Source organism: Motacilla alba, chromosome 1 (genome assembly GCF_015832195.1).
Source record: "Motacilla alba alba isolate MOTALB_02 chromosome 1, Motacilla_alba_V1.0_pri, whole genome shotgun sequence".
NCBI classification, from domain to species: domain Eukaryota; kingdom Metazoa; phylum Chordata; class Aves; order Passeriformes; family Motacillidae; genus Motacilla; species Motacilla alba.
The window spans coordinates 27,385,134-27,400,379 of record NC_052016.1 but is presented as its reverse complement, the minus strand read 5'-3'; the positions used below and the strand labels follow the sequence as shown (position 1 = coordinate 27,400,379).

The window sequence follows — 15,246 nt, the reverse complement described above, 5'->3', positions numbered from 1 at the left end:
TAACAAAACAGTGAACTTCACTACTGGCTTCATTCAGTAGTTGCCCTGGGAACACCATTGTAATTAAAGATAGAACTTGAGGGAACAACTAGGGTTCAGTCTGTACAACAGGTCTGCAGCATTATTATCTGTGTTACAAGCCCAATGTCTTTTCTGAGAGGTCACAAGAACTGCACTTTCATCTGTGAATGAGTCAAAAATCTTGATGAGATAAAACGGCATCTTGTTTCTGTATTCCTATGAGGATTTCCTATCCTCCCTCTTGTGTCTTCCAGAAGAAAAAAAAAAAAACAAAAAAAACCCCAAAAAAAACCAAGACTCCCCCAGTGAGCAGTATATAGATTTGGATAGTGTATGGGATGTGTTTCTTCTTAAACATATTCTATCAGGGCAGAGGAGTTGTTGAAGAAAAAGCTATTATTTCTTTTTCCCTACACGTACTTAAACCTTTTGTTCTTTGAAGCAAGATAGCACCTCAAACCTAAGAGATCACCAAAGGCCATTCAGAAGGCATCCCTCTCATATTTGCCATAGGAAGCAAAAATTCGTGGAAGTTTTTGCCTTCATCTCAGGCAAGACTGACACTGAGCCCAGAGCAATCCTTCAGCCCAGTGTTCCTCCAGGATAGTCTGACTGTGCCCTGCTGGCCCCTCTGTGTGGTGCAACTGGGACTACAATCCCTCCCACACCAGTCTTGGTTGCTATAGCAGTTCAGGAAAATGTAGAGGGTATCAGATAAGCTACATAATTCAGAGCAGTATTAGTATGACATATAAGGCAAGACAAAATTAAGCTACTGTTTAACATAGGATCCCCTCTAGAAGCTCTATGTGAACAATTTGATTTAGCTTAATTTTCTGCCAGTTTATCTGTAAGGTCCACAAAGTAATGTGATGTAGTTACCTTTACCTCTCTACTTAGTAAATAATCTCACTTTGGTACAGAAGTATGAGGAGAAAACTTTTCTTGCATATAGAAGACTATCAAAACCAAAGTTTTGTCTTCATTGAAAGAAAAACTTTTCTGTGAAAATTTTCTGTACATTTCACGTTTGGCTTTGAAATGTTCTTCAGAAACAAGCTCCTCATCAGGCACCAATTTCAATATATGCTAGCTCTTAATGTGGTCTCATTTGAAGTCATGCATTGATTTCAGTGCTCTCTTTGCATACCAAGTAGGGCAGGGAAGAGACAAACAGTGCATTCTGCACGTATCACCATATCATGTGAGGGAGGTATGGAATTAATGTGGGCAAGACTGGAGCACACATTTCAGTTTGGAAGCTGTGTCACATCTAGGGCAGACTCCCATCTGTAAACTCCAGAGAGGATTATTCCTCTGATGGAATACTGTGCTGCATTTGGGAAAACTATGCAGGCACTTGTTTGTTGTCTGAACTCCATAAATAAACTAGCAGACAACTGGAAACTTCTCCTAGTATCTTGAGAATAGATTTTTCCATGCAACATTCAAAAGGTGATTTCCCCTGTATTTTCAATGGCTTTACTGAGAGATGAGACAAGTCAAGACAAGGCCATAAAAATATCTATAGAGAAATAAAAATGCTATACTCCTAAGACCTTAGTTTACTGGATGGTTTGCATAACACAGTTTAGCAGCAAGGAAAGCATCACAAAGAGGAAGTTCCACAGACCTTATTACTCCACACTAGGTTTTATGTGCAGAAACAATTACAGAATCATTGAATGCTTGGGCTGGAAGAGACCTAAAAGATCCTCTGCTTCCAACTCCTCTTCCATGGCCAGGAACACAACTAGACCAAACTGCTCAAATCCCCACAGCAACAGATAATGAAAGGGCACTGTGGGTTAAAAGAGTTGCTTCTTTATACCTGAGGGAAGATATACCTGTCCTTTACTGCTGGGTGCTTTCCTTGCCTCACTCAGGGTGTGCTTCTGCACCTCTGTAAGTGGCCGTAAACAGCTTTTACCCTGGTCCCCTGCCTGCTAGTTTTGCTCATCTGACCCTGGGCAAATTCACTGAAGGAACAGAGCTGGCAGAAAATTTACAACCTCGTATGAAAAACCGCAAATCCACAATATCAGTCCCGTTGTGTTGCTGCCTCTTCAGTTCTGCTGGACTTTAAACTGGGACCGAGCTGCACAGATCCTGCTCTGAAGGGCAAGAGCTCAGGTTGTACACTTTGTCCTTTATGTTCCATGGATAAGGCAGGGAATCTTTCAACCCTCCCTCAATTTCCTTCAAAAATAATTTCCCTAAGCATTATGAGTAACTCTGATGCTTTAATGCCAGTTTTCAGATTTCTGTAAGTCTCATAATTTACAGCCAACTTGGAAAAATGGAGCTTGGTATTCTCTACAAAAAAATATTTGAGGATTATGGCATAATAATGTTTTTCGATACTAGCAGGAAGCTTTCCCTACCTAGGACACCAAAAGAAATCAGTGCCATTATAATGCTTAATAAAATTGGTTTGGGAAAAGACATTACAGTTGAAATTTAACAAATTACTATAAGTAGTTTCTAAAATTTAAATTAATTTTAAATTTATTTAAATATTAAAATTATTAATTAAATTAATTTTAATTTATATTAGTATGTTGCCTGATTTTTGTTGTGCTTGTGGTTGAGTTAAAAAAAAAAAAAGAAATCTTAAATGCTGAGATTAGATGTGAAGAAATGAAAAGCCCTGACTCCTAATCAAGGTTTTTTTAGTGTGCCACCACAGAGGAATATGCATCCATATAAAAGGTGAGCAATAAAGCAAAAGAGAGAGAAAAAGTAGTATCTGAAGGACAAACCACATGCTGCAGGAATGCTTTAGACTAGCATCAGATAAGACAATGAAGTACCTTAAGGATGGTGCATGGCCTGGACATTCAGGAATTACTGAACTATTCCAGGCCACTGCACCTCATTTTAAAAGAAAAAGGCTTAATTGCAGATAGAGGTGTTTTGTAAAAAAACAAAATGAACCCTAAGTAAAGTGAAATAATAGGGTACTGGAGTGCAGTTCTGAGTTCTGCATTAGCTGCCAGCACTGGGAAGATTCATGTCTAGAAATTACATGTTTCTCTGAGATAGCAAAGCTCTTTGAATGTGCAGACAAAATAGAAGACATAGGAAAACTGGCTTGTTTAAAATAACTTGGAGCTGAGGAAGCCATTTTTAGAGTAATTATTTATGAAAGTAAAAGTAGACATGCAATACACTTGGAGAAAAATCAAAGGGTCGGTTATACCAGAGCAAAGGTACCTTTGCTATCCAGCAGTGAAGAGGCAGGAGCACAGAGCCCTTTTCAGGTTTACATGCCCAACTCTTGGCAAACAGAACAGGCGGGCAGGGTAACAATGGATTATCTTATTGAAGGCAAAATATTCATTACATATAATAGTGTAATTAATCATGTGTAGTGTAATTAATCAGTAATCACCAATATATTATGCATTTTACCACTTCCAAGAAAAAAACATTCAAAACCAAGTATAGAAACATGAAGTTTGTTTTAATATAAAATATAACTACAGTGGAAGCCTTTAAACTTCATTATGCTTCAGATCCCCCTGAACCTGTCGACTACTGATGATACTGTGAAGACTACAGACACTCAATGGTTTTAGGGGAGAACTTCTACCCCTGGTGTGAGTTTTATTTAATAGCCTGTGATAGTATAGTAGAGTTTGAAAAAGTTCCTGCTCTTAACTTCTGCATAAAGAGATTAAAAGCAACTATTGCTTCAATAGTTCAACCAGTTCAATGGCTGCTTTTGAAGTGTTGCTGATAGTGTGACTAAACAGTATCCAGCTAAAGAAAATTTACTGAGCTCTGTAGCTCTCATGATCCTGGAAAAAGTAAAAAAACCCAACTTTTCCTATGTGAACATAATGACTTCCTAAGTTTCTTTTCTAGGTTCCTTACACATTAACCTCATTGAGGGAATGGGAACTTATCTATGAAAAATGACCTTCAGTGATTCCTGTGGATTAGCTTCCATGTTTGTGTACATTCTAGGGCACAACTGGAAGAAAGTAATTTGCCCTATATATGTTCACATGAGCAAAAGATAAAATAACAAAATTCTCACCGTATGTGACAGTGTAATAGAACCATATACTATCCAAAGTTATGTGAAGTGAAACTATCTAGCCAATGAATTGAGAAAGTCAAGATTTTCAAACAGAAATACATTAGAATAAATAGAAATGACGGGATACACCTTCAAACCAACACTTCACCGGTTAGGTAACTGCAGTAAGCTGCATACACAAAGCAGAGAAACCGTCCCAGGAGGTCCAAGATCAGTTTGTATCCTACCTAGGAGTGCAAAATGCAATGACTTACAGTGCACAGTGATGGTGGTCGAGTCCATCATGCTTTTGTCAGTCAGAGAGCACTTGTATTCTCCTGTTGCATTTCGTCTCACATCTGTCATTACGTAAGTATCTGAGTTTCTTATACCTTCTGTTTCTCCCTGCAGGTGGAAAACAAGACATTTACTGTACATAGGCCTGCTAAACCCATTGATTTTTGTTGAGGATTTTTTTTTTAATTATAAGGATGGTGAAATACTCCAAAGCACATATAGACACGGCATCATTGAAATGTAATTGCTTATTAGTTAAAGTAACATTTACTTCCTGCATGATAACACTATTTTTAAAAACAACTACAATCAAGAGCTTACTCTTTTAATTTAATGACTAACTCATGTTAAGAGGATGTTACAATGCAAAATTTAAAAGTTTAGCCAAAAAAAACAGTCTACTAACAAGTATTGCAGAAATCAAAACAACAAAACAAATTGTGTTTCTAAATCTGGTTCTGATATATTCAGCTTAAGGACAAATCACTAACTGAATTGTACTGCATTGCATTTTGAACAGCACAAGCACACTGGTGTTTTGAATTAGCCAGCAAATGCTGCTTTATGGTTGTCCAGTTCCCCAGTTTCCCCCTGATTACTGACTTAGATCAGCTTTGAAACAAGCATAGAATGATACCCTAATTCCTATCTCTGAATCCAGAAAGAGATTTATAATACCTGTGAGCCTTTCAAAGAGATCACCCACTGCATTTCTCCTTGAGAGAAAAGACCAGTATCAGGCAGCAGGGAGCCCACAGATAAGACAAACTCGGGTGTTTAGCTCACTCACTGTGATAGAGAAGCAAGGAGAGATACCAGACACTTTTTCACTGGCATTTAGTGACTTTCTAGGATGACTCATTGAATCTAAATGGCTGTTCTGAGATAAGGACTTCAGCTCCTAGCTCCCCTTGCTCTCTCCAGCAATTCAAACATGCCAGGAGTCCAGAGTAGTGATGATTATGTTCAGAGGGTGACATGCTGGGTTTGAAATATCTGAAAGGATACCACTTCTTTTGGCTTCTCGCAAGAGCAGCTCTGCTCAGAGGTGCAGCAGGAACAAATAAGGCATATAAAACAGGAGTGGAAAGCAGGACATGGGAACAAGGACCAGGAGTCTTAGAATATAAAGCCACATCTGTCTGTGGATTTCACCAGTGCTAAGAAGATTAATGGTAACAAAGCTTTTATTTTTCTCAGTCTCTGTCTTAAGCATTTTACAGATTTGTTCTTCTGTGCTGTCACACACATTATTTTTTGTGTTGTTATGACACCAAACAATTAACTGAAGAAAAGAAATTGCACAAAGATTAATCTGTGAAAGTCCAAAAAATAGCTGAATTAATTTGCTATACTTTCACTGCTGGATTCGTGTTATGACAACAGATGAGATGGTTTTCTTCAAGATGCTAAACTGCTGTAATCAAAACTGTTTATTAAAATACCTGATGATGGGAAATAAAGCCTTGTAATTTTCAGTAGATCTTAACTCCTGAAAAATTTGGGTGGGCTGGGGGGAAGGAGAGTTTTTTTCAAAAATACTTTGCCAGCTGAGGTGAGGGGTTCTCAGAGTGTGATATAATGGTCAATGTCTATCTTCAGTGTTAGTCACATTGAATTCCTTTCTTCATTTGTTACAAAACCACGTAGACACTGACATGTAGCAATGTCTGCAGGAAGGAATGATACAGAATATTTCACTAGGCAGTGACAGCAAGGCAGGACTTACTGGAATGTAAAACAGGAACTCCTGTGGAGGAGGGTTGCCATTTCCTGAGCACTTCAGAGTGATGTTATCGCCCTCTTTAATGGTACTACTTTGTGGCAGCACTTGAATAGTCACCTTCTCTGTTGGGTCTATGGAAATAATGTACATGTTTAACAGCTTCAGCGTAATCATACAGCAACACTATGCATACGATATTCATTGCCCAAGAAAATGCAATTTTATCATCCTGCAGCTGAAAATATTTGCATGTGTAGATCTTCTTTTATAAAAGAACTTGAAGTTAATCACACTTTCTATATTCTTACCAATTAAGTGCAAAGAACTCTTATGACATAAAGTTCATTTTTATTCTCCAAAATACCTGTAACTGAAACAGCAATGATTACAAGTATGTCATGTGCTTTAAAGCAAAAGAAATCCTGATTAGTATGAACCATTTCATGGTGTGATTTCATTATGAGGGATTAACTTGTCCTCTGTGAAATTCCTTATTTAAAGGACCGCAGCAATCAGAAAAACAACTGAAGCTCTCAACGCCATGCATTAGTACTAGATAATAGCCTTCTGGCATTAAAAAGAAATAAATATGAACTATGAAACTATGTTCAGCCTATTCTAAATGCTGATCACTTACAGGCTTTCAGAATGATAAATCTGGTGAACATAACAGGACCCTTAGCATAGTCAACAGAATAGTAAATGTAACATACTTCTGTCATGTTCACTGAAGTTGAACTATAACTTACATTTTACTTTCATAATTTTTTAAAGCAGAGTATTTTTAGCATGCTGTTATTTCTAAGTAGAGGCCTAAACATAATTTTTAGAAAACAAAGTAAAATGAACAAAATTAAAATAATATGGGCAGATAACTCTCACTATTTTAATGTCAAAGGATAAATAAAATTGCATCAAAGATGCCAGTCTTGCATTAAAATACAACGCAGCGCACCTTATGAGACACTAAAAAAGTCTCCCCAGCAGAGAAAGCCCTGGCTGACAGGTGATTTTGTGTGTTTAGGTGAAGTGTGTGCTCTACAGACCTCTCGACCCTTCAGATGTTCCTCTTGTCTGTCTCCTGCACTGGGATTTCTCAGTACAGGAGAAATTCTCTGCACTCCACTGTGGCCTCTCAGGCACTGAGAGCCCTAACACAGCTCAGTCCATCATCCCTCCCCAGGGCAGGATGGGTGCTGGATTCCAACCTGCCACAGCCTCCCTCCTTCAGAGCCTCGCTCCCTTCCCATGGAAGCACCACACATGACCAAACAAGCTTCTACCTCAGCACCTTCAGAGCTGAAGCACAACTTTGCCTGCTTGGAAAAAGAAAGTCCAGTGTCACTGCTGCTATGGAATACAAGAGATGCAATGAGATAGCTGACCAGGAGTGCCACGTATGCCCCTCTTGGTAGCTGCTGGGCCAAAATACTCAGTTTCAGGGGGTGTTGCAACATGTCTTTCCTTCTGTCAAGTTTATGTCAAGGTAAAGTTATCATAAAGAATGTCTAGATATATCCTGGAATTGCTTAGGCTTTGTCTTGAGACTGAAATGTGAGGAATTAATAAAAAGAAAGACTTTAATTTAGAACAGTTTTTTCCCCACAGAGATAAACAGAACTGGATTAAAAATGGACACAGTTAAACAAAAGTTACATTCTTGCAGACGACCACTCTTTTCTCTAGAAATATCCTACCCTTCTATCTACAGTAACCAACCAAGAGCAAATTTTAATTTAATTTGCTAAACTAGAAAAAAAACCAAAAATACAGAAGTAAAGCCCACTTTAACTGTTGTCTAAAATGAAGAGGTCATTCTTCTGAGGGACATGCATCCTGAGAACAGGAAGATGGTGTCCAGTGCCATGCAGGGTGGTGCTTGGTATGAATAATGTACTCTCCTGCTTTCACTAAGAAACAGGAGCAGCCTGCTGAAGGCACATCTTGCCTCCCAGTGGCACACATGCCTGACTTGGCCCATCTTACTTGGTGCTTTTGCAAATCTGAAATTCTGCTTTGTACAACAACAAAATTCCAGGAGCCAGCACCAAAAGGCAGCCATTTAGTAAATGAATGCTGCTATCCCAGAGATGCCCCAGCCACTGTGCCATTTCAAGGAAAACACTAATGCTGGAAGCAGCCTGAGTGGGAAGTGTCCTTGACTCTAATCTGTTATGTAAAGCAGTTTATCCATAACAAGACAGACACCCAACAGCAGGGCATGACTGGGAAGCCTGCCTGACAAACATTATCTTTTTACACTGATTTATGCTGAGTAGAACCCTACATAACTGGAGCCTAAATAATTAAATATCTGAGATAATATCTAAGTGTCCAGCTCCAATACTCCTCTCCCAGTACTCCTTGCTTTCAGCAGCTTCCTTGCTTGCAGCTGCAAAAGCAAGCATGTAACTGCTGCTAGCTGAGCTAAATTATCCTAATCCAAGTAACATCCAACACAGCAAGAGCTAATTCACTCTTCTTCTCATACTAGGTTACAGTGGCTGGCTCCTTCCAGGATGTGAACTAGCTATTAAACACTTGAGTACTGAAGACTGCACTAACTCAATGCAAAAGATAAAACAAAAAACAAAACAAACAATAAAACATTTCTTAGATCCTGACTGAATAGATATATCTTTAAAAAAATTTCTGAAAGCATAATTTTAATCATGCTCTCCCCATTTCTTTAGGAGATATGGACAAGTTGCAAGGAATGAGCAGCAGGTCTTTATGATTTGGTTCTATTGCTTTACGGATGCAAAATATCAGTTTTGACAGTCAATCTAAAATAAAAAAGGCTGAAAGACTTCCATTTCTTAAGAGTTGAGTCTGCCATTTTTAAAATCTGCATTATATTTGACTCATTAAAAAATCACAATTATTGAGAAACTAATTATGAACACTGAACTAAACTAAAAAAGCAAAACCAAATCAGACAGGTCATTATCATCAACTAACAGCAGTCATGAAATGCATCTCTTGAAGCTTGGACATCTATTAATCAAGAATTTCACAAATTCATTTGGAGATGCATTTATGCAGAGTAAGGGACTGAAGTTACAGCAGATGAAAATACTCAGAAAGAAAACTGGGTAACTCCACACTCTAAAGCCAAAATTCATACCTAAGGCCTCTTCAGTACTGAAGAATGTGCCTGCCTCCCAGTATTTGCTAATTAGCAATACACTGCTGGAATTAATTAAATGGTGTATTACTAGATGAGGACTAGAAGAGCTAGTTGATCAAACATTAAATCTTTATACAGAGGGCACACTACCTGTGGTCAGTGACCATCCCTGAGCCACACAGCCTTTTTTTCCTTTCATATTGGCTAGTTCTTACTTGCAAGTCCATGTACTACACACACCACAGAAATCTGGAACAGCCTTACCCTCAACAGGTGAAGTGGCCCTAATGCATGAAAGCAGAGGGGAAATGAGGACAGCACAGCATCTCTTGGCAAGTAATAGCACCAAATGCTTTCTGGTCCTTAAATTTCTTTCCTGGGAACATCTGCCATGCACAGCACGAGTGGTCATGGGGCTCCACAAATGACAGAAAAAAACACAATGAGATTTGGTACCCAGATTTATAAAGCAAAACCAAAAATATAAGAAATGTCTCTAGCTTTAAATTGATGGGATAGGTGTCGGCAGGCTTGAAATGCCTATGGTATACCCATGGGTAACAGCTGTCCCAGAGGATTCCCAGAGATTTTCATCTCCTTTAGTTGTGCTGGTTATCGCTCCGGAGAAAGAGATGGTAAAAAGACAACTCTGACTTCAGATGAAACCAAACATCAGCTGCTCCAAGGTTGAGTTTTATTTGATCAAGGTGAAAACAGATCCCCTACCCTGCGGCTCAACAAATTTTACCTGTAGAGGAAAAGCAACTATTGTCTAGGCAGAACACACATGGCACTTCCAGCCCACGGCTTTTGTTTTCAAGGCAGTGGTGCACCCACACTACTTGGAGAAATCGAGTGCCTTATTTTCTTTGTTTGCAGCTGGACTACACAGTTGTCATACAACACATTACTGAGACATAGATACTGGACTGTATACTTAGACCCTATCATTCCCAAAACAAGGGGTCATCTTTTGTAAGATAAGGTACTAGAAGTGAGCAGAGAGGTAATACTCGACTGGACATATTGTCTGTCTCCTGCTCCTCTACATCCTGCTGTGACCTGCTGCCTTCTACAGTCCTTCAGAAGTGTCATTTTACACAACTTTGAAATGTCTCTTCCCCTGGTCTCTAAGTGCTGCCACCTCCTCTCATCTTTCCTTGCCAACAGCCTGTTTTGTTTATTCAAAGGAACATTATGATTTCCACATCCATCAGTAACACAGTAAGGAAGCTGCTTTAGAATTCAGTCCAGTTAGAAGCAATTATTTGCACAAATTCTTTACTTAGAAGTCTTCCAATATTCAAATGATACATTTTAAATGTAAAACACAGCATCTTACAACTGTAGAGAAGCATTTTGTGAAAGGTAGATAGCCAGCATTAACTGGTTGGTGCTGACTCTGAAAAGATGAAAAATATTTGAGTTTACTAAAAACTGTATTGAGTATTTACTGCATATTTCAGGGGGCTCAGAATCACTTTTATCAATCACTATATTCTCTTAAAATTCTCAAAGGCCTATTTCACTGTAGCCTTTTATGGCTATCACTTTTCTTTTTTTAATGAAATCTTGATATTCATTATTCCATTGCTAGGAAAAAATGAAATCTCAGGCAAATCTGAAGATAATAAAATTACCTTGGCAATGTATTCTGACCATCTTGATGCAAATCAGTTTTGAAGAAACCATTTCAATAGCAAAGCACTCTCTAATTTTGAAAACTGTTTCTGATTTTGCTTTCCCCTGTCCTGGAGGTAGGCTTTGTACTGAGTACAAAGAAAAATATGCTTTTTGATAACTTACAGTGAACATCGAAGACAACTGGTTCAGACTGCATTGTCTTCTGGCCAGATGGTCCATAGTAAGTCACAATGCAAGAGAACTTGGCATTTACATCTTCCTTTGTTGGCATGTACTGAAGAGACGATGTCATGGTGAAGAGTCCGGTTGTTCTGTCCACAATCTTTTGCAAATTTATGACCACAACTGAAAAGGAAATAATGTTTCAGTGTCATACACTCAGAATTTCAAACCTTTTTCCTGTAGGTAGTTGCTTGTTCTGCATTTGAGATCAGGCTACAAACATACACGAAACATATTACCCAAGAGATTGTACACTTTTCCTCTAGTACTGCCACTGAAGTATACCAGGAACATTTTAACAACAACATACTCCTAACCTACCTAATATTTTAAATCAAATCCAAACAAAAAAAATAGTTGCAAACTGGTGAGGTTTTTAATACAAATCAACCTAATTTGTAAGACAGAAAGAAAGCCTCAAAAATGATGGCCAAAAAATTAGGATCAAATTTATTTTTTAATTATTCTCCAATTTATAAGGAAGGAAAAATACTATAGCTTTATTGGTCTGTCAAAGTTAAAAAGAAGGAAAAAAATAGTTGTTCTTACATATCCTGGAAAATAATTAGTTGTATAAGATGATGGTCTGTGTGGTCCAAAACACAGTATTGGACAGGTGTGAAACTGAGACAGTTAATACCTTATAAGAAGTTGGAAATTAGACGCAGGTTTCTGTTAGTTACATAGGCTCAAAAATAGCTTTGGGATATCATTAATAAAGGCAATTCTCCTCCCCATGATGTATATTTAAAGCTGGAACTAAAAGAGTAAGATGTGGTGTAGCTTGGGTACTCTGAAAGGCGCGAACATCTCCTTCCAGCTGTATCTTTCCATATGAGCAGTTTTTCTCAAAAGAGTACATTAGAATAAGGCAGAGCAATGCTTATAAACACTTCATGCATATACCCACGTGTGGATCCAGGGACATTGGCCATTACCAGAACATACCATCATCCACGGGCTGCAGAACTCTCCCATTTTTGTACCACGTGACATTGCCCTCGGGATAACTGTCCCTTGAAACGCACTCCCCGAGCTGCAAAACAGACAGGAATTAGCCAATTCCTTTCTCCACTAGGCTTTAACATAGTTCTGGTTTTACTTACGCCGTTTTGGGTCAAAAGTTCTAGGAATCTCAAACACTTAACCTCAACCACTTTTCTTAAATAAGGCATATCGAATCAGCGAGGTACAATTTGGAAGAGGGTGGTGGGTCTAAGATCAGGGTGGCCCTTGTTCGCAGATCAGGCAGGAGTAAATAGAGTAGTGGCAAGGCAACTGCTCTGTGCTCAGCTATAGACTCACAGGCAGGTGTTCTGTCATCCCTCTGAGCCACCGCCTCTCTCTGGACTGTAAAGGGACTTCAGGCAGCTGTTGGGAACATAACTGTGAGGGAGAATGCTGCTCTTACCATTTGTAGCTTCTCTGTTTCTAAGAGGTTTGCTTGATGTAAGATTTCTGGTTGAGAGGGTTGTTCTAAAACATAAATAGGATAAAAGTACTGGTGAAGGGAGCACAAACAACTGTTTGAAAAACAAAAAATACTAAAAATATGTGGACTTTTGAAATGAAACAGAATAATCTAGCCTTATACAGTCTTACCTACATTTCCTCATTAAAAGAAGAAAGGGTGAGGTATTTCTATTGCAATATTAGCAAAAAAACCAAGAGCAAACTCTCACTTTAAATGTTTCACACCTTCCCTAATGAATTCCATGTACTCTGACAATATGTCTTTTAGCCAGACAGACTAGTTCACCACCCAGGAGGAGAGAACCTGATCTGATCTACTGATTTATAGGATACACATGCTGAAGAAGGAGCCAGTAGTACAGAAACTGTAGCAACAAAAAAGCAGCTTTCCTGCAGATATTGCTGTAGCTGAGTTGTCAATATTATAAAGGAACAAATTCAACCTAATAATTCTTCTAATGCTTATTTTTCCTAACTGGGATTATTATATTTAAGAAATTCAGATGATAGAGAAAAGTGCAATTATTTTAACTGATTCTGTGTTAGTTATGACTCTCTTAAAAAATATAAACTTTTTTCCCAGTGCCAGTTAATCTTCTTACTTACTTTTATTATGGTAGATGGATCTCTTAGCTTGCCAAAGTGGAGGATCTATCAGTGTTTCCATCATAAAAGACTACTTTCTGGGGACTATATAACTTGTCTGTTAAAACAGTTTGGCCTGAAGCCCAGAATGCAAATTTTTATCTCCAAAAGAGACAGTTTCCCCCACAATTTTAAAAGAAGAGGGGAAGAGTGAAGAGAAAAAAATAAATCAATGTCTATACAGTCAAGGGAAGTCTCCACACCCTATCTGTACTGCTTAAACAAGCATACTTTTACAGACGGAAACATTCTTAACCATGTCAGCTCACAGAACCCTTTCCCCAAATCAAGCTTCCTATAAAATACTGCATGTATGTTGGTAATCCCAGCCCTAAGTGAATTTCACCACTGTCTTGCCAAAGTCTCTACACACACTGCTGAAGTTACTGATGTGCAGATGCCCTGGTCCTGTTGTCACAGAGGAAGCAAGCCTGTGTGTTTTCCCAATAATCCATTTCATTTGTGCACGTGTTTACGTGCAAATGAACAAATACTCTCCACTTGAATGACCACCCCAGGATGGAACAAAATCAGGTCAAAAGGGAAATGAAAGTGAATAAAAGAAGATATTCATTTGACATTTTTCAAATAACTTTGCCCATGGCAAAAAACAAAACCAAACAAAAGACACAGTCAAAGCTATACACTAAGACAGTCATATGTTCTTCAAAGGACTAATAAAGATTTTTATTTTTAGGAGATATACGCATGTTTATTTCTCTTTTGTTAGCTTTAAAGGAAAAGGGTGGACCTTTTCCATAGATGAACCTATCAAGGAAAAATTATTTTCATGACAATTCAAGAAAATATGGTTTTACAAAACCATTAACAGGCCTTCTGGGTCAGATTTTTGGGTTCCATAAACAGGGGTAGTTGCCTGTCCGTCCCAGTCACCAGCTGATCAAGCCACAACACCTTCCCCCACCTCAGCCTTGCTTCCTTTTGTCTCTCATCTCCCCCAGGACAGGTTAGAGAAGACCCTGTTTTTGGTGTGTTAGACAGCCTGCCCTGCAGTGATCCTGTGAGGGGAAGGGAGGCCCCCTTGCTCTGCAGCTGCTGAGTGGGGCTCTCCCCATTTTGAGTGCCCTGTGACTGAGCAGGTGTTCCAGTTGAGAGGCTGCCACCTGCTCTCTGTGAGCAGCCTCCGAGAGGAAACGCCTGCTGCCAGATCCCCACAGCCACTGCACGTGCACCAAGGTAATTCACTGTAAAACACTCACTTGGCATTTACCAGCTCAGCGTCTGAAGCGAGAAAAAAAATTTAAACTTGGCAGCAAACCCCACTTTGGTGGGTTTGCAACTTCAGCACACTGCTTATCTCTCAGCTTAAGAGCTTGCCAGAGTACTTTGCAACTCTATATAGGCTTTATAATAGAGGGAAAAAAAGAGTTCGCTGCCTACAAAAGCCAAGTGCCAGTGCAGCAGGACAGCAGCTCCCGACTGCTGGGCTGCCCTGCTTTGGAAACTGGCCGTTTAATTCCACAAAAAAAGTTGCTGACAGGATCCATCTGGAAAGCTGGTAGTGCTTGTTTGAGTAGTCAGTGAGAGAGACTAGCAGGTGGTACCTGCGCAGTGAGCCATTTTAGCTCCTCAGTCCTGAGATAATCAGGTAGCACAGCTGAGGACAGAATAAGCTCCAGCAAAACCCAGAATCAGTGGAGGCTTCTGGGATGCAGCTGAGTTTCAGGTGCATGAGATTCTGGTTTATGAGGGTCACACTGCAGCAGCTCTGTACCTGTGGCTCCATGAGTTAGGAACTCCCCCCATTAAATAAATGAAGCTTGCCAGCTACTCTTAATTCTTCTGCAATTAAAGCGAGCAAGTGAGCAACTAAAAATGAGAACTTAAAAACCAGACTCAAGAAAATTAAATGCAAAGAAAAGTTAAGAGAACCGTAAATAAGGTTGTGAATGCAAAGTGAAAAAACACAAAGATAATCTTTCTTGCAGTGCTAAGTTGGCCATATTACAAGTGTGGCATCCTCCCTTCTTATCTTCCTTAGTAAATAGAAGCTTTCTCTATTAGAATTAATGCACAGAATAAACCAGACAAGCTGTGCTC

At 39.0% G+C, this 15,246-nt stretch overlaps 1 protein-coding gene across 5 annotated transcripts in view; it reads right to left on the bottom strand.

Moving 5' to 3' along the window:
- The window catches only part of ALCAM (activated leukocyte cell adhesion molecule), a 116,163-nt gene that overhangs the window by 15,950 nt on the left and 84,967 nt on the right, over positions 1–15,246 (bottom strand). For all 5 annotated transcript variants that reach the window (XM_038127785.1, XM_038127766.1, XM_038127753.1 and 2 more), the window contains exons 4-8: positions 12,479–12,543; positions 12,016–12,103; positions 11,008–11,190; positions 6,075–6,202; positions 4,324–4,453 (exon numbers count right to left, since the gene is read on the bottom strand). In XM_038127785.1, the coding sequence (XP_037983713.1) occupies positions 4,324–4,453; positions 6,075–6,202; positions 11,008–11,190; positions 12,016–12,103; positions 12,479–12,543 (594 nt within the window). The remainder of the gene's footprint in view (positions 1–4,323; positions 4,454–6,074; positions 6,203–11,007; positions 11,191–12,015; positions 12,104–12,478; positions 12,544–15,246) is intronic.